The 22800-nt window shown below is 39.1% G+C and overlaps 2 protein-coding genes across 4 annotated transcripts; one reads left to right on the top strand and one right to left on the bottom strand.

The window, feature by feature from the left end:
* Positions 1-20: 20 nt before the first annotated feature.
* LOC139949717 (UDP-galactose translocator-like) lies at positions 21-22636 on the bottom strand. Of its 3 annotated transcripts, none has more exons than XM_071948221.1 (3): positions 22389-22636; positions 6579-6922; positions 21-5855 (listed from the first exon to the last, which is right to left on the bottom strand). In XM_071948221.1, the coding sequence occupies exons 1-3, from the start codon at positions 22540-22542 to the stop codon at positions 5187-5189; spliced, it is 1167 nt and encodes a 388-aa protein (XP_071804322.1). In that variant the 5' UTR covers positions 22543-22636; the 3' UTR covers positions 21-5186. The 3 variants fall into 3 exon arrangements, with proteins under 3 accessions (XP_071804322.1, XP_071804338.1, XP_071804330.1); XM_071948237.1 differs by lacking the exon at positions 22389-22636 and adding an exon at positions 15091-15343; XM_071948229.1 differs by lacking the exon at positions 22389-22636 and adding an exon at positions 13818-13926.
* On the top strand, positions 16034-20551 carry LOC139954168 (mitochondrial intermembrane space import and assembly protein 40-B-like). The gene is made up of 3 exons (XM_071953866.1): positions 16034-16172; positions 19075-19179; positions 19449-20551. Exons 1-3 carry the CDS (start codon positions 16151-16153, stop codon positions 19961-19963), a joined length of 642 nt encoding a protein of 213 aa, XP_071809967.1. The 5' UTR covers positions 16034-16150; the 3' UTR covers positions 19964-20551.
* Positions 22637-22800: the final 164 nt, after the last annotated feature.

Below are 22800 nucleotides of genomic sequence, written 5' to 3'. Positions count from 1 at the left end.
AACCCCCAGCTAGGTAGTTGCTATAGTCTGTTTTTACTCTGTTTATCAGTTGATGTAATCATAATCAACTCGCACATAGTGGCTGCTGCACTATTGGGGTTTTGATGGGCACAGGAACCATAGACAGATTGATACCTGCCAACACAATAAAGCGAGCGGTTATGTATAAATTACTGATCTCTACATTTGCGTCTGTTACTGGAGGAAGGAAAGGAAATCTGCTGTGATGTAACTGGCAACTGGACAAAGTGTACTTTGAGGCAGGAAATAGTATTTTAGACTTCTTATCACAGTCTTGAATGCAGGAAGTTATTTGATATAGACTGTATTGAATAACTCGCTATGAAATTCACCATCTTGTAGGTCCAACTGTATGTGGTTTACATGCCTACATCAAAGAAGCACGCAGCGTTCCAGGTTTGATTTCTATGGCAAAAGCATGCACACACACACATGCTTGCAGACGCAATGTATGGCAAATATTTGAACGGTGGCGTCATATTCAATACTGGTCTGTTGCATAAATTTGCTTGCCTGCTCCTGGATTACAAGAGTTCTCATTGATACGTGAAGAGTGCCTTACCATCATATGTGATTGTAATTATAAGTTCTCAAGACGGCCTTCTGTGTTGTAAATAAAATATTTTGCTCTGGATTTTCTTTAGAAGACAAAGAGAAGGTCCGACTTTCCCTAGGTTGTGGGGAGGGTGGGCAGGAAGGGGGGAAGGTTCTGAGGAGAGGTGGGGAGCTCTAGAGCCTGTTTATGTGTGTTGAGTTTCATTTAGACATTGAGAAAATCTGCTTGATGGGTTGAAATACCAGGCCATTTACTATTTTTTTATATGTGGATTTGTGGATTTGTCAACTGTATTTGTGTGATATTTGTTGAGTATCATGTACATTACATTTCTTGTTCTGTAAATAAACAAAACAAAGTATTTTTCTGTCCTTAGTCAGTGCCATCACCACCCCCCCCCCCCCCCCCCCTTTTAAAAATTTATTACTGACTTAATATATTGCTGTCAATTAATGTACTGAATGGGTATGTTAAAGGCAGTGGACACTATTGGTAATTACTCAAAATAATATTAAAAAACCTCGCTTGGTAACGAGTAATAGGAAGAGGTTGATGGTATAAAACATGTGAGAAACGGCTCCCTCTGAAGTGCCATAGTTTCCGAGAAAGAAATTTTTACCACAAACTTGATTTCAAGACCTCAGATTTAGAACTTGAGGTCTTGAAATCAACCATCTAAATCACACAACTTCGTGTTTAAAGGGTGTTTTTTCCTTTCATTGTTATCTCACAACTTCGATGACCGATTGAGCTCTAATTTTCACAGGTTTGTTACTGTATGCATATGTTGAGATACACCAACTGTGAAGGCTAGTCTTTGACAATTACCAATAGTGTCCACTGCCTTTAATTAAATTTGTGGATGAACAATGACAAGTGTGCAGCAACAGGATTCGAACCTGTTACCTCTGGATTAACATGCCGGTATCTACCAATTGAAATATTTAGCCCCATTGGGGGGGGGGGGTATGCAAACTGGGAGTGGCAGTAAGGGGGATACCAAGAATTGAATCTTTATTTCAGAAATCTGGTAACAGGCCACCACAGGGAAACTGACTGTGTTGCGATATTTTTCTAACCTTAAATGAAACCTTTTGACATGTGAACCCCGCAGGAAGTAGGGCAAGGGTCGTAATTTTCACTCGAGACAAAGGTGATCTCGAAAGAAAATTGAGTCGGTCTGCATGGGCACATCTAATACAGGATAAGTAGAGCAAACAAAACAGGAAGTTTTCATATCTTGTGTTATCAATCTCATAACAAACCTGTGACTAATTTGGGCTCAATCCGTTGGGCGAGTCGGGAGAAAATAATGAAACATAGATTATGCATTTGATTTTGGTTGTATTAATAGAAACCAACTGTTGCAGTTGGGTTTTTTTCTTTGGGGGGGGGGTTACATGATATTAAAGTGTTCTTGTTTATATGAATTCATTTCAAGGGGAAATATCAGTAAAGAATAGTTCTAATATGAACTTCATTATCAATAAACTTTCAGACTGATGTTTGTTATTCCAATTCTGTGTAAAGTTCTTGCACCTTGTCGAGGTTCGGATATTATTTTGCAACAATACATTAAAAGGTTGGGAAAATTGGGAAATGGTAGCTGGACACAATAAGTGTTCTGGGTTCTAGCATGTGCTACCAATTATAATAACAATACTAATAAAAGAAAACTACTACACACAACAATTTTTGCCTTTTTAAACAATTTATTAATTAGAAAGTGGAAAAATAAATAAGTCTTGACATTGCATGCAACTACTTTTATAAAATGCCACCCACTTACACACAACACATGCACTCTGTACTATGAACAGGGGTCGATTTCACAAAGAACTTGCTAGTCCTATGGGATATTAAAAACTTAAGGATAGTCCTAAGTTAGGATGAGTAACTCGTCCTAACTCCAGATAAGACTAGTCTTAACTCTTTGTGAAATCCACCCCAGTTGGAATATACATATAGCTTACACTGCACTTGAGTTAAACCTTATGCCAGCTTTAAACATGAAGTTACCAAAGTTTATCAAAAACCTGCAGTAAGATAAATCTTGAATAATTGACAGTATGCTCTATACTTGTGTTCCGGAGAGTAGTGTTAGGCTACTCTATTCCCATTACAGACCATGAACAAAATGTGATTAATCTTAGTGTGATATAAAATCAGACCCTGAGCCCAATAGACCGAACCATTAGGCTCTGCCCACGACGCACATGTGAGCATGAACAGTGGGCATCTCTAATGCCTTTCTGCACAACTCTACCGCGACGACAAGCATACGGCACGCATGTCGGACTTTATGTCGGAACTTCATTGCGTTGTGATTGGTCAATTTACGCAATGGGCGGAGCTTAATGGATCGGTCTATTTCACATCACTGCGCAGAAAACAGTGATGAACAATTTTCTGCTTATCACAAAAATGAGCAGGATACCGGTTACAGGTGGTACATGTACATGTTAATGGTATTTTGGCTGGTAACACATTATGGTAAGCATATTTCTGTTGTGCTTACAATGTAGCTCATTTTTGTGCTTAAAGCAGCTCTGTAAAATAGAGCCCAGATGTAAAAGACTCAAAAGTAGCGTGAAATTCAGTAACACTAACAATACTAATGTAAATGTATTTGGCAAACAAAATAATGGCTTCACTAAAGGTTGAACCCAGACTGGTTGACCATTGGTTGACTGACTTCTATGGGGTTTTCCCTGGTCCCAATAGCTGGGGAACCAGTGACAATATAGCTAAAGGCAGAAGGCAATGAAAGTGTTGAATACAGTACGTTGTAGCCGCGTCCTTCGCAATTCAGCTCTTAGCTGCGAGTAAGGACGATTAGCCTCCCAAATTATTATTATTATTATTATGGTTGACTAGAAGTTTCCCAACGAGTCGTTTGAGTGAGTACGTCACTGCGCATTCGTTGCTAGTCAGTGGTCAATCACAAGTTAACTTAAAAGTGCACACTAAAACCTGCTCAAATCATGCAAGGAATTAGATCAAACTCCCGTTTGATAATGCTCGTTGTGAGTGTGTTAAACTATCATTGCCTGAATACCATGGTTGACTTAACACCGTGGCGTCAAGTGGGAACTATCTACTCTAAATGCCAAGTTGCTGACCGGTACATGTTGTTTTCATTATTGGGTTTCTAACTGTTTCTCATGTTACGCACACAAAAATGCCACACTCACAAACTACATGTAATTAAGGCATTTACACAGTGTTTTCAAACATGTCCATTTTCCCCATCAAGTTGAAAGTACAAAAAAGTACCAAACTAAACCAACCAACCAAAAAGAGCTTCTTTAATGCAGGCCATCAAACATGACAATATAACTACAATATAGCCCTAACTACAATAAGCTTCTGACAAAGCGTTAAATGCATTTAACTATGTTTATATAATTTAATGTATACTTCAGTCCTTGGCGTACCAAAAAATAGAAATGTCACACCCAAATGGTGCAATTTTGTATTTACATGAAAGTTTTCACATTACCCTAAAATATTAAACATGTATTTCAAAAGGCAAAATTTGCCATGATGGTTAATAATTTCATTAACATGACTACGGACCTTGTTCAAAATCAAGAGCCTCATACAGTAGTCTCTGCAACATGGCTCTCTTACAGAAAACTTCTAGCCTACAAGATCAGGAGTTGTACTAGAGCCAACGGACAAAAAAAAACATTTTTTTGAGCAGCTGACGCAGAGAAAATCAAACCAAAAACTGACAATCTCAGGCTTGAAACAAAGTCTATCACGGTTCAAATGAAAAAGCAGTACATAGTGTCAAGTCCGTGCAAATGCTTTATTTTATCACCGGCATGACTGGACAACCCCAAAGTTTCCCTCCAAATGCAGAGCCTGGAATTTCTCGCAGGCCACGTAGACAATGGTCTCCATTGCCCTTGTCTTGGCCTTGGTGCCCTTTCAAAAATTCCCATAGACTTTAAGATTTGTCAATGGAAGTGCCCTTTTCAAAATGAAAATGGCCTTGCCCTCTCAAAGATGAAATTCCAGGCCTGCAAATGTATACATTAGCCGAGAGAGAACAAAACAAAAAACAAATTAACAACTATGACCGGTTTTAACTTGAAAATTGTGTTATAAGTTGAGACCATGTCCATGACCAACTACCCCGAGAGCCATGTACGTCAGTGCAACTGAAATGCTTTGAAAATCAATTCGAAAACATCAATGGACTAGTCTTCTTCTAGGCCCCCCCAAGGAGTGACCTGTTTTGGCCTTGCGGTTGCCAATTTCCCAAGTCGTATATTTTTTATTTATTTATAAACACTTTATGAACAGGCTTATAGGCACTGGACACGTTTTGTAGTTGTCAAAGACCAGTATTCTCACCCAACAAATGCATAAAACCTGTGAACATTAGTGTTTCTCAAATTTAAATTTTGAAAAAATCTAAAATGATATCCTGTACCATAACCACATCACTTGTGAAATAATTCTTCAATTACTTAAAATTAACGAAAGCTGACTTCTTCTAACAAAGTAAATTTGTATTGCCACTAAATTAAGGAGCGATAACCAAATGTTTACCTTCCCTTTAATCAAACGACTATCTCCTACGAATCATTATTTCATTTTACTTTGAGGTAACTCCATTGAGGGGCTGCTCAGCGATGGTCGGTTTTTCTTTTGGTTTCGGTCGTCCGTATATGAAGATGGCCAGTATGACTAAGCCAGCGCCAACACAGAATTGGATGTTGATTTTGAAGTGGAAAATGTACACGGCCGCAATAGTGGATATGATAATGCTAAATGATGTGGCAAACCCTTTGAGGATGTTGTCGGCATACTTGACCACTACCGCTACTAAGAGGCCGCCAAACGCTTGGAGACATATCACTCCCACAACGAACGGCGTGAATCCAAAGAACATTCCCTTGGCCGCAATGTCCTGTCCATCTTTCAGAGCCATGGTTATCAAGCCGATGACCGACCCGAACATTCCCAGCTGGATGTTGCGGAGCCATATCGACGTCTTGGATCCTTTTAAGATTTTTTCAAAGTAGACACCGGCGAAACCGGAGAAGCTGCATGCTATGATGACGGCGATCAGGCCGTGCATGGGATTCTGTTCTGTGTGGGTCACTTCGGCAGCTCTCTTGGTCGGATCTGTGGGCTGGATTTGCACAATGGCCACACCCACAAACAGGAGGAGGAGAGCCACCCACTGGAAGGAAGCGAGACTCCTGCGCAGCATGACGACAGTGAAGAGGGCCGTTGTGAGGATCTTTAGTTGGTATGTCACCTGAAACCACGGCAATGTAAACCAAACAAATTATCCATTAAGGCAAAATCAGCAAATTATACAATCAGGCCTTGAACTACGCTCTTTAAGGGTCACAGAAATTTCCCTTGTAAGCGGCACCGCTATGAGAACAATGTTAATTTGTATTGGAACTTTGCAAAGGGCACAATAGGCAAAATGGCACCACTGCCATTGCTATGGGTGTCATTGGTTATTTTCGAGGCATGTTATGCATCGCCATATTGTTTTTACTGATGATGAAACCACAGGAACCTCAAAAGTGCCTCGCACTTTAACCCATAAGTCTGAAGATACCTGTGAAGGTTGCTGAAGAAGATGCCCCCAAAAAGGTCAGTTCTAGGTTTGTGTGTGAAAAAAAAAACTACAGGAAAACCGTTTAACCATGTAGGGACGGAAAACCCAACCTACATGCACCCCTATATACATGTACAGCTCTGGGCCGATATGAGATCCAACCGTGCTCCAAAAGTGTAGCTGGGGAAAGAGAAATAAACCACCCTGATACATTATGAGAAATTTCATGTTAAGTGTAAGGCATTATGGTAAGGTAACATGCTTGTGAAAAAATATTACAAGCATGTTACATGTACTTGGTGGGATTCGAACCCTTGCAATTCTAGAGCAGTGCCTTACCAACTAGACTATATAAACAACAACCATTCAAAAACTAGACAGTTATCCCAGGCCCCCAAGTGTTTATACCTGAAATGTAGCAGCGCTCAAGTTGGAGACAGCAACAAAGAGTAAGTTGTTCTGTATGGTATAGATGAATGCTGGCACCGATACCTTCAACGTATCCCAGGGCTGGAGGACAATGTTCCCCCATAGGACCCTGCCCAACTCAACCACATTGCCACGGCTCTGGAACAGCAGAATGAACAGGCACGTGATGAGCTTCACCACCTCGGTAACGACCACTGCGACCGTGGAGAAGTACATGTTACCAGGGAGATTGCGCGTGTAGCGCATGGTGAGGATGAGCACGGCATTCTGAAGGACAAGGCACAGCAGACTGAAATACTTCAGGTTCAGATGCGTTGAAGAACCTGTTATATCACACAGACAGAAAGGCAATTTGTTATTTTGACATCCAACTTTTATTAATCAATCTACTAAACTTTGTTGACTTTGTTCAATTTGTAACCATTCAAATTACGATGGGTTTTCAATGTCTCAGTAGAGATTTGTATCACACTGTGACACCATTTTGCTTTAAAACAAGCAGCAATTTCATGCAAAGTTTTGTTGGTTTTACCTGATTCAGTCACGGTTTAGTTGTGGGAACGATTTACAAAATCAATGATTGGATCTATAGCAAATGCTACAATTATTGCGTTTTTCTTTAAGTTTTTTAATTCAAGCCGCCCCTGCTTGTGCCGACTAAAAAAAACAGTCAGCATTGCGCAATAGGAAACGTCTAGACCCTAAGTAGTAGAAATCAGTATAATAATACACAGTTCTTTTATCCTTTGAACTATAAGTTCTTATAGCCTTGAACACCAAGCAGGGTGGATATGTGCGCATTTACAAGTCTTTACTATTATTATAATTATGTAAGTATGTGTAGCGATTTATTTTTTATCACGCCCAAGGGCATCTTCTTTTAAGAAGATAAAGCTCTCATTACTTTTGTTCTACATGTACATGGTATGCTGTGATGTTCCAAACATAAGACCTACATGTAAGTGTAATATTTAAATAGTTAGCACTACATGTACATGTTAAAACAGTCTGCAAGGTGCTGGCTAGTCTTGAAATAATTATGAGCAGGGTACTGCAAAATGAATGATACAACAGATTGAAGCGTAACGTTTGCAAAGCTTGTGATTACTGTCATGTTCCTGCCCAAACTGTTCCGGTTCATCACCTGAATCTTTGCCCCCCCCCCCCCATTGAGCGTGTTGTTTTTAAACACAATATTGGAACTCACATACAAGCCTGGAAAATCATCTTTGAGTGAGAGGGCAAGGTCATCATTTTCAATTTGAAAAGTGCACTTCCACTTGACAATCTTAAGAGTCTAGGGAAACTTTTGAAGGCCAAGACCAAGGCAACGGAGGCCCTGGCAACGGAGACCATGGCAACAGAGACCATGGCAACAGAGACCATGGCAACAGAGACCATGGCAACAGAGACCATGGCAACAGAGACCAGGGCAACTGTGGCCTCTGTGAAATTCCAGGCCTGCACGTGAATGTTGAACATGAACATGGGATGAAAAGAAGACATTTTATTTTTTGTTCCAATTTGTGTTTGTGTTCATGTTTTAGAAGATAGTCCAAAGTTCACACAGCCTGTTGCCAACCAACTACCCTGAAAAACAAATGTGCCATACGAATGCCAGTGGTTCATAAAACACTACGAGATGCTGTTGAGGAAATTACTCTATTACTCTATATTGTCTAAAGTATGAATCACCAGGCCTTACTTGATTTCTTAAACACCATGACATTGCTTTGTTTACATGCGCTCCTTATCAAATAATCTGTCACAACTCACAGTCACAAATCCCCATAATAAGATTGTAGTTACATAGCTGTTTAAAACTTTTGCCCACCAGAAGTCTAATTCTGTGGTTCTTTCATTAAAACATGCGACTTGTTGAAATCTGGCTTTTTCATTTCACGCGGTTTAACTTTGTGAAACAGACTTTATTGTCCAGATTTCACCTCACTGGTTCTATCATGGAGCTATAATAGCTCCATGGTTCTATGTCTCTCCATAGCAATAACAACCTACAGAATTAGTCTCCAACACTAGTTCACTCATCTGTATCCGATATTCGTATCAACAACACATATTGAGTTCATATGGGACTCAAAAAAGTGAGTTGTATATTTTTCTGTTTTCCACAAATGTTTGCCCTTGTGGGTAAGACTAACATTTTAAAAACAATAAAGAAATGCATGAATGTTACCAATAGATTGTTCCAAATGTGACGTCATGATGGTGGCAACAAGTTATCTCCAGATCAGGAACGTCCTGAACAGTTGGTACACATACGTGGCCCCCGGATGAGTAATAAATAAGTCTAGAACTTGAGTAGCTTACAATGCACAACCATTAAGGTAGAAACAGATGGCACAACCTGTTGCAGATAATGTTGAACTACATGTACTACCATAGCTCTATGGTACTACACACTAAAATGCATAATAGAATGCTCACTGTGCATGTGTGATAGACCAAGAGGGAGATACAGCCCATACAGAGGACACTATTGGCCTATACATAACCAGTATGTATGTCACTTTCCTTCCTCCATGGTACAACTTTGCCAATATAAACTTTGCTCATTAGCCTACATACCGCATTACATTAACACAAGCAATGCACTGGACACCACAGCTTGTGGGAGAGCAAGGGAGGAAACAATCAACCATACAGCTCAGAGACACATGTCACATGTGTACACACAGTGTGTGTGTTTATTTTTAGTGTTGACTAATTGAGTAACTGTCTTATCTGCCTATTATTCCAGTGCACTACCCCCCCCCCCCCCCCCCCCCCCCCGTGAAGTTTGACCCTTTCACATAAAATCAATCTTTTCTACCTCCATGATATTGAGTAAGGAAAGAGCTACTCTATGAGGTTGCTAGCGTTACCAGTGGGTGCATCATGGAAGTATCCTTCATGGTGCATCTTAAGGAACCTTCGCTCTCCTTCTTCTTCATGAGTACCGCTGGCCTTTTCCCTATTTAAGATAATAATGTTCTGGGAAAACATTGATCTTGTCATATTGAGAATTAACGCCAAATTTGAATTTCCCATGATTGATCTCTTCCAAAGATGTAGAAAATACAGTTTCGACACATATTTTGTGACTATTGGAGCAACTTGCTAAATGAAAAACTGCCTTGCAGACTTTCATATTTGTCCATATAAATAAACAAGTTTCAGAAAAACCTAATGCAACAACCTGCAGCTATAGCTCCTGCAGCAGTTTATTTAATTGAAGACATTGTTAACCATGATGTAACGCAACAAGCTGTACTCCTATATTGCTCATATGCTCATCCTCATAGTATCTACCCCCTTTACATACAAAGCCCTTAAGCCAGGTAAGGGTGCTGTACAAAACAAACAATTACCCCCTACTGAGTCTCACCATGGTCTCACCATAGAGTGGTCTCACCATGGTCTCACTTGACATGTACCCAGCAAGAAGTACTACACCCATGCTGCACCAACACATTGACAACCCTTCCCCTAATGTACCTTGCCACCTGTGCCCCTCTCCCCCTTGCAGCAAGAGTTTTGCAATTGAAATCAACAAATAATAATAATATTGTAGTCTTATAGGCCTTATAGCGCACGTATCAACTAAACAAGGTACTCAAGGCGCTGAGTATATGATACAAACTTCAGAAAGATTATTGCAGTGATGAATTCTGAGACCCTATTATTTAGCACCTTGTATGTATTAAGGGTTTACAAGGTGCTACGGCGCATACAGCAGCCACAGCCAGGAACACCGGGGCGAACCCCTTCTCTTTTCAATAAGTGTACTGGGTTCTTTTACACGAGTTATACAACACATGGGACCAACGGCTTTACATCCCATCCGAAGGACTAAACAATGGCTGTGTCTTGCTCAAAGGAACCCACACTCTGCTGATCAGAAACACCAGTTTGAATTCAGTGTTCTTAACCGCTCGGCCACGACACTTCCACATGTTTACCCCTCCACTGATGTTCCATACCCACTGTGTCCCTGCTCCCTTTATCTAGAAACAACAAATTTGTTTATACTACAATTAGTATCATAAGCCTTTTTGAGGTATGGCGAACGTGATGAGCGCGTCACACACGGTGACTGATGCCACGCTCACCATGACGTTGGTGGTCAATAGGTTTACGTGTAAATGCAAAAAATGCGCACTTCACTGGATAACACACGTTCTATTTTTATGGTCAATACGCACAAATTTACCCAAACCTGATATGGTTTTGAATTCTAACCATCCCATGTTACAAAGTTTGCAAATATTAGACAGTAACAGAGGACAAATGGAGCTGTTTGAATGTTTGAATGTTGACATCCCACCTGACATTGTATTTTAAAGACACTGGACACTATTTTGTAATTGTCAAAGACCAGTCTTCTCATTTGGTGTATCACAACATATGCATGAAACATGCAAACCTTTGAAAACTTGAGCTCAGTCGGTCGTCGAAGTTGCGAGGTAATAATGAAAGAAAAAACACTCTTATCACACGAAGCTGTGTGCGTTCAGATGGTTGATTTCGAGACCTCAAATTCTAAATCTAAAGTCTCAAAATCAAATTCGTGGAAAAATACTTCTTTCTCGAAAAGTACGTTACTTCAGAGGGAGCCTTTTTATTACAATGTTTTACATACTATCAACCTCTCCCCATTACTCGTAATCAAGAAAGGTTTTGTGCTATAATTATTTTAAGTAATTACCAATAGTGTCCACTGCCTTTAATTAAAATTCCTTTATAGGCTTGAAATGACAAAAAATGGGTTACGTACACTTACAGTGTCCGTGATACTTAATTTAATAAGCGGATACGCATTGTGCTAAGGCAAGTCACTGAATATTATTCATTTTCTCATTTAAAGGCACTGGACACCCTTGGTAATTGTCAAAGACAATTATTCTCACTTGTTGTGAATAAAATAAAAAATCTGTGAAAATTTGGCCATCGAGGTTGCATGACAAATATTAAAGCAAAAAGCATTGTTGTTGCGCATTGCACAATGTGTGTGCTTCCAGATGCAAGGCTTCAGGCCTGAAGGAGAAATTACCTCTTTCTCATAAACTACGTTACTTCAGAGGGAGCCGTTTACCACAATGTTTTATTAGCCTACTATCAACATCTCTCTATTGCTCTTTACTAATAAATAATAATAATAATAATAAATAATATTTATAGAGCGCCTTTTACTAAGTAAGTTTTTATGACTTTCACAACGTAGACGACCAATCGAGCTCAAATTTTCACAGGTTTGTTATTTTATGCATATTAATGTTGAGACACCAAGTGAGAAGACTGGTCTTTTAATAAATAAATAAAAAATATCAGATCCAGATGGGTTTCTGTTCCATGCAAGGGAAAGACTCTGCTAGTATCGAAAACGTGAGACAATCAATAATTTGTGTTTGCTTTGTGTATGTACTATAGTATTTGTTTGGTTCCAACAACAAAACACATTGCACAATAGACCTACACAATGCTGTCTGTTTGACCAGATGCTGTGGCTACAAGTTTCTTATAAATAAATTCTTTTATTGATTATTGTATGCATCAAGGAATTATGATTTAAAGACACTGGACACTATTGGTAATTACTAAATAAAAATAATAATTCAATTGTTAGCATAAACTTACTTGGTAAGTTTCTATATAAATCACTCATGAATGCATATATGAAATGTAGAAACATTTTTAGTTTTGGCCTGTATAATTTTGTACACTTAAGTTGTCATTAATCTTTGAAGTTTTGATCAGAGATTAAAGAGTCATAAGCCTTTTATAATATCATGTCATTGTGCGGTTCACAATGATATTTAAAGTATTTATTTTACATCACTGATGCATGCAATTAAAAATAAAATTAAAATAAACATACAATAATAAGCTAACTCATTCACTTCCGACTTATTATTTATAGATGTCCAAATTTGTATTTAATTACATACGAGTACAGCTGTCTGCCCACAGCTGTGGGATGGGAAAAGGAAAACAGCGCCCCCAGTATTGTGCCAGTAAAAAACTGGGAAGAATTTGTTAAGCGTCGTTCGCGTAAATTAGCAGTCAGGTTTGTCAGTATAATTTACTTCTTCTTAATTCCTCATCACAGTCCCATGGCATGGTGCGTGCCAAATAAATGCTGATTTTAATTTTCTTTTTACCTAAAATTATACAAAGTAATTGTCATTGAAAATAATAACAACATACATTGACCATTTTGACACCGAGTGATAGTTTTTAAAGGATTATACACAATGTGTACACAATGTCCACAGATTTACATTAAATTTACTCTGTTTGAAGATATTGATAGTAGAAAGCGTACCTCAAAATACTAGTTGCTGAGGTGCTGTAGTTTTCAAGAAATGAGCACTATAACAATTAGTTGCGATAACGTAACCCTCCTGTCGACGGCGTAGCCTCCGGCAGGAGGGTTACGTTATCGCAACTATGTAACAATGTAATGAAAACACGTTTTTAGTTTACATGCTAAACAAATAATTTTCGTCTCATGATCTAGATCTCTGACCTCAGCTCAGCAAATTATTTTTTCAGGGAAGCTTTCTACCATCAATATCTTCAAACAAACTGTGTATAGTCATAGAGTATAGTTAAGCTTAGACCCAGTAACTGGGGCGCTGTACTCCTTTTCAACAATTTTTGACTTTATCTGTCGTACTAGTACGACAGATAAAGTCAAAAATTGTTGAAAAGGAGTACAGCGCCCCAGTTACTGGGTCTAAGTTAAGCTAATGTTAATTTGTGGACATGTGTTTTTTTTTTTTTTCCTACAAAAAGAACATAATATTAATTTACATTATAATAGAAATATATTTATAGAACCTTCAATTTAAAAAAACTTCTTACAAAAAAAGGAGGCATCGACTAAATTTATAAGAAATTGGAACCTGAGATATTATTTATAAAGAAGAAGTGGTTATAACATGGAGCAATAAACTAAATTGCTTCATGGTTCTAATAAGGAACAAGAAATTAAAAGAGCATCCGAGTGAGTGACATGATCTACACGTTAATGTTATAAAAATCTAAGAGTAAGGCAAACAATTCTACCTCCATGGGCAAACTAAGTGACGTGGCTCACTTTCTTCACCACTGAAATAAAATGTAAACAAAACTGACAACGTGTGTTTATCCTGCAAAGTTGGTAGATAACCAAGGATAATTCTTCTAAAATTAATTTACAGACTATTATATTCATACCAGTCATACTGCCAGGCTGTTGGTTGCTTCCAACTTCGTGCTCTTTTATATTCACGGCAAATCCCCTCACTTTCTCCTTTGCTCCTGCCATGTCTGTTTGGTTGGAACATGGAGCAATGACCTTGTGGAATTGAACTCTTGACCCCCACATCCTCGTTCAATAGTATTCCAAAATGCCTCCGTAACAAAAATAGTTAAATTTTCAGGACAAAATTATATACGTACTTTAATGTGTAACATTTTATTTTCACATTAAAATAAATGACAAATTTATATCAATTACGTTTTTATTTTCAATTAGAAGGAACCGTCCACCCACTTGGGAAAAAGGCAACTGTTCATAAACTTGACTAAGTCCTTTTGTTGTAATCAGAGTCGTGCGGTAAATCAACTTTATTTTTTGTATGACGGAGTGTGGTGACCCGAATGTCCAATGCTAACTCGGGCCGCAATTACATTTCTCTAGACACCCCATAATGAGAACCGAGGAGGGTTTTCTCAATTCCATTAGAGAGAACAGAGGGCGGCGTCGGTCTTTTAGACACAAAGAAAGAGGATACAGTGTAAAAAAAAAAAAGTTTCCAAAAATACGGTGACAGGGGGTGAGTTGGGGAGGGGGGGGGTGACTTCGTTTCCTGCGACATAGACTCATCTTTCGAAATGCAACAAACTCAGTGAATAAAGTTTCACTTGGATGAGAAGCCCTGCATGAATGGGCCCCTGTTTGCTGCTGAGGAGAGATGTGTGTAGTTTTTCAAGATTGATGCTAGCTCGACGTGAAATGTTTTTTCTTTGGAGGGAGAATAGAACGGCAACAGGTCCTAGCCCTACGGCACACACCGTCCCCCATAATCATGGAGCAAAGATAAAAGTTCACTAGTCAAATAAAATTTTAACAAAAGGAGTACTATGGTAACTATAGAATACAGGGCCACACTCGGTGACAGCCCTACCCTAACCTAACCCTGATGGGGTGGCCATGTATTCTATCTGTGAGACTTTTTAGTGTCGGATACATAAGAGTTTTCGCGAATAGTGCGCCATAGTGGTGCCGCTCTTATACCCGGAAGAGCATACGCCCGTGTGGGTACATGATGGACCAGTAACACGGGTAGCCGTATCACGTTAGAGGACTTCAAAGTAAAATAAAACACCGCCAAAAGAGGACGAACAAACACATTTTTTATCTGATGATTTTAGTTTTACTTTCTACCATGCCTCCAAGGAGGATTCGTTCATGCTTATACATATAGGCCTACCCCCATCTACTCACCCATTTCGATGAAAGATTTATAGTGTCCTTTACAGTCATAGCTGGGCTACATCTTCATGATCATCGCACACACTGAACTTGAAGGTATTTCCTTAAAGGCAGTGGACACTATTGATAATTGTCAAAAACAAGTCTTCTCACTTGGTGTATCTCAACATATGCATAAAGTAACAAACCTGTGAAAATTTGAGCTCAATCAGTCATTGAACTTGCGAGATATGAAAAAATGGAAGAGTGTTGACTGTTTATGGTTATACGCCACTAAGCGGTATGCCCTTTGAAGGTCAGTGGCATGGTACTTTATCCTCCACGTTCGCAGTTTCCTTGCTCTATGGTTGAATGCACATGCACATCTCTGTCAACAGGCTGCGGTCTCCCTCAGCTGGGACGGGACACTAATTTGTTGCCCGATAGTATAGTGATATACCATAGTACATAAGAGCACTTGGTTCCTTGCTCATGGAGGAAGAATTTAAAATTAGATTTCTTCTCAGTTTTCTTCCTCCATGTTCTCTATGGATATACAATAGATAACGCAGTCACCCTCTCACAAGTTTCTCTCTTGCTGATAATATTGGTAGTGTGCTGCGGGGCTATAGCTCATGATGAGAAATACGGATAACACAATCACAACATGATGTGTCAGACCATGGTCTGGCCTACACAATGATTGTTTGCATGTTTCATGCATGAATGAGACATTTTAGACCTCTAAATTCAGTCCTTTTGTTATGTCTACCAGCCTTGACTAAAATGCCTCCATTCCAACGAATTATGCAGTCAAAACTGCTCTGGGAACTCGTACAAAAAAGGAGCGCTACCGTCCTTAACCATCCTACACAACGCAAAAATAATTTTCAGCCAGGGACTTTCGCGAACAAAGAACATCCGACGGACTGTATGAAGTTTAATTTTGTACACACACGTGTGTATTACATGTAAGTACTACTTTTAGTGTTACATCACACACCACACAAAACCGCCGGCGAACGGAGAAAGATGGTGGCGGTTGTACACTAACTAATGGAACTAAGTACGGTACGATTGAAGTTTTAAAAAGATGTCATATTGTAAGGAGGAAGGTAAGAATGCATAGCTTGTGTCTATAATTACATGTAGAGGACAATTTTTGATTGTACATGAACTAAGTTTGAAGTTATGAAGAATGAAAAGAGCTTCGTCATTAATCAAGTTATATGTCTGGTGTTTATTTTGATTTTGAGTGTCAGACCATGGTCAGACCAACTCGTCCGTTCGGTCGAGTTGTCCGAACGGTCGAGTTGTCTGAACCGTCGAGCTGTCCGAACGGACAAGTTGTCCGACGGATGAGTTATCGGAAAAGTTTCCGTATGGCGCCACCACTTTTTCATTCGATATGAAATAATATAGGAACTTGTTTACCTGATTGATATCCCTTTTTGTAAAAATGAGTGAAAAAGTGGTGGCGCCGCTATGGATAACTTTCCGTATGGCGCCACCACTTTTTCACTAATTTTTACAAAAAGGGATATCTCATTGAGGTAAATTAGATGCTGTATTACTTCATATCGAATGAAAAAGTGGTGGCGCCATACGGAAATTTTTCCGAGTCCTTTTGCAATTTAATTCTTTCATTGTGAAAAGAGAAACAAGAAAAAAAACATCACTATTGACCCGTTGTCATTCAGAATAATCTTGTATGCGCCATACTGGTGGGCAATGTCACTGTGTGTTATTCAGTAAAGTGCGCAACATTTTAGGTGACGCAGCATTTACACGTAAACCTATTGACCACCAAAACATGCAAAATGGTGAGCGTGGCACAGTCGCCGCGTCTGACCTGTGTGCATGGGGTCAATATATTTCATAAATTAATAATTGTGGCTTCTTGCATAGCGCACATGTCCGTCACTCAGTGACGCTCCTGGCGCTGTAACATACAGTATTTCCTGCAAGATGTGGGACAACGTTTTTTAATTTGGTTTGCAGTAACTGACACAATGTGAACTTACTTGCAAGGTAGAGTTTGTTTCTTAGAGAACTGTCTTGCTATATTCATCTCCCTAGTCCCGGCACGAATCTGGAGTAACATTGGTGTGCTACATGTAACTCGACATCCAGCATCGATTGGTTAAGGACGTAATGACTTTCATTTATCAAGTTGTTGTTAATTTATCCAACAATTTTCAAAGCAATGGGACAGTTTACCTTAAACATCTTCACTCTATTTGTTTAACTAGTTGACTCTGAGTCTCATAAATATGTTTTTACTCATAAAACAAATGTTCTCTTTGTGAAATTTTACCAAACATTTTAGTCTTGCTAGATGTTGTTCGCCATATACATCTACCTGTATTCGCCTGTATGTATCCCAAACAAGCTTTTGATTTTGGACTCACTTAAGAAACATTTTTTTCTGAGTTTGTCATGTGTCGCAGCAAGTTATTTATGCTGGCACTTTTTGTTGGTTGATCTGATTACAATAAAATGCTGGTCACTCCGTTCTATCCAAGCATAGAGTAAGGATCCAAGTCATGGATGAAGTGTTTTATAGAGACCCAGACAAGCTACATGTATTATTAGTCTTGATTTTACCCTTTTACATCAATGTGTATTAGCGCTGCAGGCCTGTATGCTTCGTTTTTGAAAGGGCAAGGGCACCAAGGCATTTTCTCTGTGGCAAAGGGCACCCTATGATGAAATTGTAAATTTCTACTGGAGCATTTCAAGGGCACCAAGGCAATGGCAAGGGGCAACGGAGGCAATCGCCTCCGTTGCCTCCGTGAAGTATCAGGCCTGGCGCTGTACACTCAGTACTTTTTGAGTTTGGTATATTACTCGTGTGGGATTCAAACCCACAACCTTTGCAATTCTAGAGACTAGCTAACAGGCCTGATGCTTGGCTTTTGAAAGGTAAATAGTACACGACTCTGAGGAAATTTTAATTTTCTAATTGCAACATTTTAGGGGGAACTAAGGCAATCACTCACACGATCGCCCACAGGCGGGCACCAAGGCAAAGACCACAGAGGCAATGAAGGCAATGACATCCAGTGCTCTCTTTTAAGTATCAGGGGTGGATTTCACAAAGAGTTAGGACTAGTCTTATCTCGAGTTAGGACGAGTTACTCTCCATGCAATTTGAATATCTCCTAACTCTTTGTGAAATTGACCCCCTGCCTACTAGTCTAGAGACTTTTAAACTTTTACAAGGCTTTACCTTTCGATTGAAACATGTCAAGGGGCTCCAAAGCAATAAACAGGCCCATTGGCACTGTCACTGTGAACTGATTTTTTGTGTGTATGTTTTCTTGTACTGACCTGTATTTATTTTATTTTATTGTTGCTGAGTCTCTTTACTGTTCTGCATCTATAAATGATGGTTTTGTAAATAAAATATTGATTTTTGTTCACTCATGAAACAGTTTAGATTTGTGGTTTTTATACTCATTTTTCTGAAAGCATCTTTATGAAATACTCATGAACACTTCTTTTTTGTTCTCCCAATGCTATGGTTGGACGTGAGGATGTCCTTGCTCTGTCTGAACAACATTATGTCTTTCAATCCTGTTTTGGGTTTTTTGGCGTTTTGAACAAAAAGTTCCATGTTTGTTTTAGGTTTTCAAATTCTGTAAAAAAAAAAAAAGCCTTATTGCTGATTTGTATTGCCTTGGAACATCCCAAAGTCAATAGAATTTCTTGAGTGATTATGCCCTCTTGTGAAAATATGTAGCTCGTACATGTATGATTGGTGACCATTTTTGTACAATAAGAGCGATTTGGTAAAACATAATAAAATAGATCGTAGATTTATAATAACAACCTTGTTACTGAGACTGTACATTTATAATTACGACCTTGTTACTAAAGGAGTTAAGTCCTTGGTTTAACAGCTAGACACGCCTTACAAACACACAGTGGTGGAAACATCACTTTGCCTCTATTAAGGGTCAGAAGATGATCACCCAAGACTAATTATTTTCCTTTTTTTTCAATTGATATCAGGAAAGGACAGGATTATCTTTGTGACCAAAGAGGACCAGGACGAGCCCATCCTGACGAAAGATGTCAAGGAGCTAGGGACAGAAGACTCTCCAGAGGAGGGAGAAGGTATTTGTTGGCCTTTGGCCAGTGTTCAAATAATGTCATGGTTACAGCCCTTGAAATTTATAAGCAAAACATCCCTGAACCACAAGGGCTTGAATTATACACTGGACTGCATGGATCGCAATAATGGTGTTCTCTTGTGTGACTCGAAACCCCTCTCTGCTGATCAGAAACACCACAGCTTGAGGTCCATTGTGCTTGACTGCTGATTCACAACACACCAAAAAATAAGTTAGTTTTGACTAAGTTTTAACTTTGATTTCTCCCAACAGGTCTGATCCTTGAGAATGGTGAGATCAACTGGAACTGCCCCTGCCTTGGGGGAATGGCCAGCGGGCCGTGCGGAGTGGAGTTCCGGGATGCCTTCTCCTGTTTTCACTACAGTGAGGAAGACCCCAAAGGGTCGGACTGCATAGACAATTTCCGCACCATGCAAGAGTGTATGGTCAGTTATCCTGACCTGTACCCTGTTGGAGGAGAAGACAAGGCTGAAGATAAGAAGGAGAAGGATCAGGAGGAGCTGGCAAAAGGTGAAGCATCTTCATCAATACTGGATGAAGATTCTCAAGTTAAGAGTGCTCCTGCATCTGAGGAGGAGAAGGAGCTGGCAAATAAGGAGCCATCTTCATCACTGGATGCAGAATCTCAAGTGGAAACTGCTCCTCCATCATCTGATGATAAAGAAGTTACACCTCAAGATGTCACGGCATCATCTGTAGAACATGAAACTGATGAAATTGCCGAGGAGGCGAATGTATCAGACATGCCAGCGGAGAGTAGATCTTGATGTCTGTTCATCATCATGTTAATACAGAGACTCTTTATAGAAAGTACAGTTATTCAGTATTCACTAATAATGGTGATTATTTGATTTGTAAAGTGAATGATAAAATCAAGAAATTTGCAGTTGGATATCTTTTGAAAAGTCAAGAATTTTTAGAAGCCAGGTTTACAATTTTGTTTCTACCATGTACATACTTTTATCAATTCCACCTGATAGTGAGTGCGTTTTTTTATCTTGAGAATGTATCAAACACCCTGTTCATAATTTGGACAGTTTTGGACCACTCAGTGTGTGTATTATCAGAACCAGTTATTAAAATAACTAAGAACCTTTTGTTGAGCAAGTATTTGGAATAGCCTGTTATTAAATTCACATGAGGTTTAGAAATTCTGGTTAAGACCATCTGGATGAGTTTTTATCTAGTTTCTTTCTGTCTCAATATCCCTTTAACGCTTGCATAGTTCTCAGCACCCCGATGCTATAAACGATGTGTTAAAACGGATTGTAGCGAATGCGATGTCTTGTGACGCTTGAGGAGATGGCAGCAGAAATGCCAGGTCCAAATAACATAAAGCTGTTGAAAACACTCGACACCGTTTGTAATTGTCATAGACCAGTCTTTTCACTTGGTGTATCTCAATATTTGCACATAATAACAAACCTGTGAAAGTTTGAACTCGATTGGTCGTTGAGGTTGTAAGGTAATATAGGGTAGAAAAAACTACTGTTACATGAAGTTTTGTGCTTTCTTGCTTGATAAATCAATTCAAATATTTTACGTAGAAATAAAAAAATTAAAAAAAAGTGTTACCTCAGAGGGAGCAGTTTCTCGCATCAAAAGTTCTCCACTGCTTACCAAGCCAGTTTTTATGCGAACAATTATTTTTGAGTAGTTACCAATGGTGTCCAGTGCCTTAAAGCAGAAATTACTGCTTGGCAATTTTCTTTGCTTTAAGCAAAAAAAATGAGTGGCCACCAGTTGCAACAATGTACATGTACAATCTTCATGGAATTGTTGGCTGGTAACTAGGTTCTATTAAGGAAGATTTTTCTGTGGTTAGCAGGTTTTTATGCTTACAGGCTTTATGAAATTTGGCCCAGGTAATTCACCATTATTTTTATAGTTCTGAGCGTGGTTACTTTCCTTCCTCAATGTTTAGAGGTTGTACCGTAGCTGCGACTCGGTCATGTGGACATGACTTTGATACTTCTAGGATGCAGCCCGTTAAAATGATGTTATGAACAATACAGCATTGGTTTTTGGTAATAAAACAGTTGCTGGCAGTGTAAGCACCATCTGGTTCACGAGAAAACAATGAAAAAGGGTTGCACATTTTGCATGACATCGATTAAAGGCAGTGGACACTATTGGTAATTACTCAAAATAATTATTGGCATAAAACCTTTCTTGGGCACGAGTAATGGGGAGAGGTTGATGGTATAAAACATTGTGAGAAACGGCTCCCTCTGAAGTGGCATAGTTTTCGAGAAAAGTAATTTTCCACGAATTTGATTTCGAGACGACAAGTTTAGAACTTGATGTCTCGAAATCTACCATCTAAACGCACACAATGTCGTGTGACAAGGGTTATTTTTCTTTCATTATTATCTCGCAACTTCGATGACCGATTGAGCTCAAATTTTCACAGGTTTGTTATTTTATGCATATGTTGAGATACACCAAGTGTGAAGGCTAGTCTTTGACAATTACTAATAGTGTCCACTGTCTTTAAAACAAATATGAATAAAACTAGCGGAAATTTTGTTTTATTTATTTCTCATCAAATATGACATTTCAGACATTCCAAGGCAACATGTTCCTTTAAACATTTTGTGAGGACGTTCTGACTTTTTATATAGAAAAAGCAAAGGATCAACACTGTTATTGTTTTCAAATTGCAATAAAATAGAGCTATACAATCATACACATTTATTGATAGTTAAATCTTTCGTACAAAGGAACATTATTTTGATGTCGGGGGATGGACACCCATCCCAGTTGAGACGCTGAGTGCGCCATGCCAGAGACTCGAAACGAACCCTTTAGCTGTGATGACCTCTCTAGCTCTATGGGTGACCTCAACGAACTTATCAGGAATTTCGTGAGAACTAAACAGTGACACGTGTCTCGATGTAATGTCAACTCAAGTTCCGTTGAAGGTCAAAGCCAAGACTTTTTAGCACATGGAGAGAACTGCTGATCACATTGTGGTATAATGTAAATGGCATTAAAACAAGAGATCGCAACAGGTTCATCGTATATAATAAAATCACTTGTGGATGTTTTTCACTCGAGTCGCCTGCTATAAATTTAAAATATATACCATAGCAACAGAATAAGTGATATATGACTATTTGTATGGTTACGTATTGTTGTATGAAAGAGCTCTATGGAATGAGACAGACAATTATATAGATGTTTACATACCAACGTCAATCCCTTGACATCGAAGGTAAGCATCATGCACGTCATCTTCAGCGGGAGCCTCATCAGTTGGTGGTGGTGGGCTTGTTTTCCCCTCCGTCAACCCCTTCTCCTCCTCGGACTTTGCAGACTTTTTGACTGCACGACGCCTTGCCATGATTTGTCTGTGGTATTTTCGATACACAATATACACAGCAGAGAGACGGACACAATCTGTGTACGTTTCAAAATCAACACGTCCGTCCCGCCGACACGGGTCACACTCAAAATCTAATATTAATTTTATGAGCACAGCAGGGCTAGGTTGCGCTTTTGAGCATAGGGGTTCTAGTATAGATTTCTCTATGCACCAACTATATACCAGCATGATTGCTGAATATGGACATTACAAGTCGGTCTGCATATTTTGAAGGAT

The sequence above is a fragment of the Asterias amurensis genome, chromosome 2, assembly GCF_032118995.1.
Source record: "Asterias amurensis chromosome 2, ASM3211899v1".
Lineage (NCBI taxonomy): Eukaryota > Metazoa > Echinodermata > Asteroidea > Forcipulatida > Asteriidae > Asterias > Asterias amurensis.
Note: the sequence above shows the minus strand (reverse complement) of the source record. Positions and strands in the feature narration are given on the sequence as shown.